Below are 3,646 nucleotides of genomic sequence, written 5' to 3'. Positions count from 1 at the left end.
ACTTGGCACTGGCGTACTTAGCTACTGCCAACCTGGAAATCAGTCCTTTGTGGGTTTTAAAAAGCTACTGTAACCATGCTGTACACAGTCTGTCTGTTTTAGGTTGATTTTTTGTGATTGCAAATGAATTATTTCACCCCAAGGATTTTAAGTAGGCAACTTGTAAATGTTTGAGTCTAAAGTGTTGCTTACATCATCAACATAAGGGTGACTGTAGTATCAGGGGGTTCCGAAAATGTTCCGTGCCAAGACCCCCAAACAGCACTAGCTTCTGGGCGGGAACCCCCTTTGCAAAACCACAGACATTGCTAACCCTAACACTTATATACTATTCAATAATTATATTATTATATTATATTTCCACTGAATAAAAAACATAATAATAATCTGTTGCTCCTTCAGCATATTTCTTCTCACTCACTCCTGAGAGTGCATTTGAGTTTATTGTGAAAGCTGGGCCAATTTAGGCGTCTTTTTGAACAGATGATGGAGTGGACATTAGAAGTGCAGCAGCAGCTGCTGAGTGACCACAACTGGGGTATTCACGGAGTGCCAGCGCAGCACGGACAATGGAATCATCCTGAAATATGTGTCTGTAAATAGTGTATTGTGACGCAAACACGCTGGTATTTCTGACAAAATGTTGTCAGAATTGTGTCGTGTTGTCAGAAATTAAATATTTAAATCCTGAGTTGTCCCACAATAATGTTTTTTTTTTTGTTTGTTTGTTTTCACTCATGTCCCACCCAGCACCATCAATTACTACAGCACCAAGCCTGACACTGTTATGTCTTCTCCTGTCTGCAGAGAAGCCAATGCCACAGGGTCCCCCAGGTGGAGTTGTAGGGATCCTTGGAGGTATTGTTGCTATTGGACTGATCATCGGAGTGGCTGCTACTGTTGTCATGGTCCATCGGCGGCAGCACAAGACCCGCACCGAGACAGATAATGACCTGTGAGTACCTCACTCCTCCTAGATAGCATTGAAGTGGGTTGGACAGGTGGTGAGATTAGGAATGAACTCTTGTCAGCCCATGAGGGGAAACATTTTGGAGAGAAAAATACCTTTTTTTTTCTTCTTCTTCTTCTTCGTGTGTCTGTGTGAGTGCTAACGTGTTAGCAGACACACTGCAAAGATGATGCTCCCTCCCTGTCATTATTTCTAACAGCCAAATATATCGGCTTTAATTTTATCCAAGAATAAAAACAGGTGAAGAATAGAATAGATCATTGAAACTGCAGCCATTAGAAGATGACTTGATTGTCATTTGAGCCATTTGATTTCCCATCAATACACTACGTAATCAGGATTCATTGTTGGACCATGTGCCGCCGTCTTTTCCTGGGAAAGTCTTACCTCTGTATATTATTATGACTTCCACAGGATGTTTGGGAGATTTCACAGGAGATATGTGAGCACCAAAGGTCAAAATATCTTAATAAACATGTAATTATGCAGATTTGTTTTTAATTGAACAATACACATTTCAGAAAAAAGAAAAAGAAACAACCAGAATTTTGAGCAAAAAAGAAATTATGATGGAACTATTGATATGAAGTGGCCCGTTAAAATGAAATACCCTCTCAGAATGTGTTTTAATTTAGGTACGACTCCTTTCCCAGGCAGATAGATTGCTTTCAAAGATTTAAGGACCCACTGCTCTGGCCAAGCTTGTAATATTGTTCTGCCTCCAATTCAGAGGCCATCGCACTCCAAACATTTCCAGCTGCTGCCTGCACACATGTGAGGGCACAGAGAATGCAACTGAGAGAACAACAGAACAAAACTGTTAAAGCATTAGGTGTTCTGTAATTCTTTTTTAAATAAAAGTTTGCTGCACATTTGCAGAAATAAATAAATAATAAATTTACTCCTCCACAGGGAATGCAATGAAACGTCACGTTGTCTCAAACACCTGGCTACAGCCATGCGCTTGATGGTTGCCAAGGTTTCCATTATGTAGTAGGCTTCAGTACATACTACATGCACAAGACACAACCCAAACCTCAGAGGAATAATGCTTCTGTGTGGAGGTTGGCTTACATCCTTCTTGGGAATATTACCAAAACAAATGAGGTTGGGGTTTTGCCAGATTCAGCTCAAAGTGCACATGAGCCTTTAATCAACTCACATGATGAGATTGTAATGCATACACCCAGGGTTCCCCCTCTAGTATTTTGTAATTGATTTGATATTCACCACGCTTGTGCTGACATCAAACATCAGCAAATTTACTCTCGGTGACTTCTTGGTCCACTTATCCCTGCCCTCTGTGGTGACTGTAGGTCCACTGCTGAGCCCACAGAGACCTATAAACCACAGCGCCGCTACCTCTCCGGAATGCTTTTTAAGACAAATGGAGCACACAGGCTCTTACCTCTCCTATTGCTTTCTGTCTTCTTCTTCTCCCCTGCTAATCTATCTTTCTTTTTTCACTCTGATGCCAAAGTAACTGCTCTCTGTTTTCACCTCCCCTCCCTCAGCATTGCTGTTGCTGCTGTTGCTGATAGTTGTGTGACACAGGCTCCAGAGAAGCCAGACTCCCCCACAAGGAAAGTAGAGGCACCTGTCCCTGTCCCTGACCCTCCCCCGGCTGAATCCTGCCCCTCTGGATCATCTGTGCTATTGCCCGCATGTAACGGTGGCCTGCAAGTGACATATTTAAGCACGCCATTGTGAGACCTGACATTTAGATAATGTCAACATGATTATCAATGAAAACACACCAGGCGTGGCTATATATATTTTTTACAAACAATGAGTTTTTAGAGCGAATTTAAAACACAAAATTTGTCAAATTTGAAAAAAAAATACAAATTCAAAAAAATACAAAGTCAATCAGAGTACAGCCAATATCAATCAAATAGTTATATATATAATAGTATAGTAATATATATATATATATATATATATATATATGGGAGAACCTAAGGGAGAACATTCAGAAAGACATATCCCAACACTTTTTTTTAATCGATCATGACTTAAATGAAAACGCAGTCAAAACATCTCTGCATCAAACCACCGAACAACCTCTGTCCCTTCCCTCTCGCCCCCTTTTCCCCTGTTCACGTGTGCATGATGATCATCAAGTGCATGACAAGTCGTAGTTGTGCAAGTGTCATTTAACTGCTGTTTCTGCTTTGCTAATATTAGCCTAGCATGTATGCTTTGTGCAGTGAAATGTAGTTAAATCTTTGTCGTCATGTCTGGTGTTTCATAAAGTGCTGCTGTGTTTTTCTTCTTTTTTTTTCGACGAAGAATAACGTAAATGCAAACTGGTTGGAAAGCACGTTTGTAAGCACTGATAGCCACTGCTGGGATTTTTTTTTTTTTTTGTGAAACACGGTTGTTTGAACAGAGAAGATGTATTTAGTCAGAGTGTTTAGTTTTGCATGTTGATGAGCTGTTAATCAAGCCTGGGCTTTTGATAACATGCCTGACTGCTCCACCAGTCACACCTCTGTTTGCCCTCACCAAGAAGCACATGATGTGACTCAAAATTGGTCAATCCCAATAGATCACTGGCCCTTTGGACGCCGCACTGACACAATAGTGGATTGATTATCAAAATGGATGGGCATTGTCAACAGCAATATTGTCAGAATAATGTGTTTATCACTCTGTCTTTTGCCCCGCTGTGAT

General features: G+C 40.8%; 1 protein-coding gene across 1 annotated transcript in view; it reads left to right on the top strand.

Annotated features, from left to right (window-relative positions):
* The first annotated feature begins 483 nt into the window (after positions 1–483).
* LOC103377971 (uncharacterized) overlaps positions 484–3,646 on the top strand; it is a 29,464-nt gene continuing 26,301 nt past the window's right edge. The window contains exons 1-2 of the mRNA XM_008308979.3: positions 484–538; positions 808–955. Of these exons, the coding sequence (XP_008307201.1) occupies positions 484–538; positions 808–955 (203 nt within the window). The remainder of the gene's footprint in view (positions 539–807; positions 956–3,646) is intronic.

This window comes from Cynoglossus semilaevis, chromosome 4 (assembly GCF_000523025.1).
Source record: "Cynoglossus semilaevis isolate Cse_v1.0 chromosome 4, Cse_v1.0, whole genome shotgun sequence".
In the NCBI taxonomy this organism is placed as follows: domain Eukaryota; kingdom Metazoa; phylum Chordata; class Actinopteri; order Pleuronectiformes; family Cynoglossidae; genus Cynoglossus; species Cynoglossus semilaevis.
The sequence above is the reverse complement of the archived record's forward strand: the minus strand, read 5'-3'. Positions and strand labels throughout refer to the sequence as shown.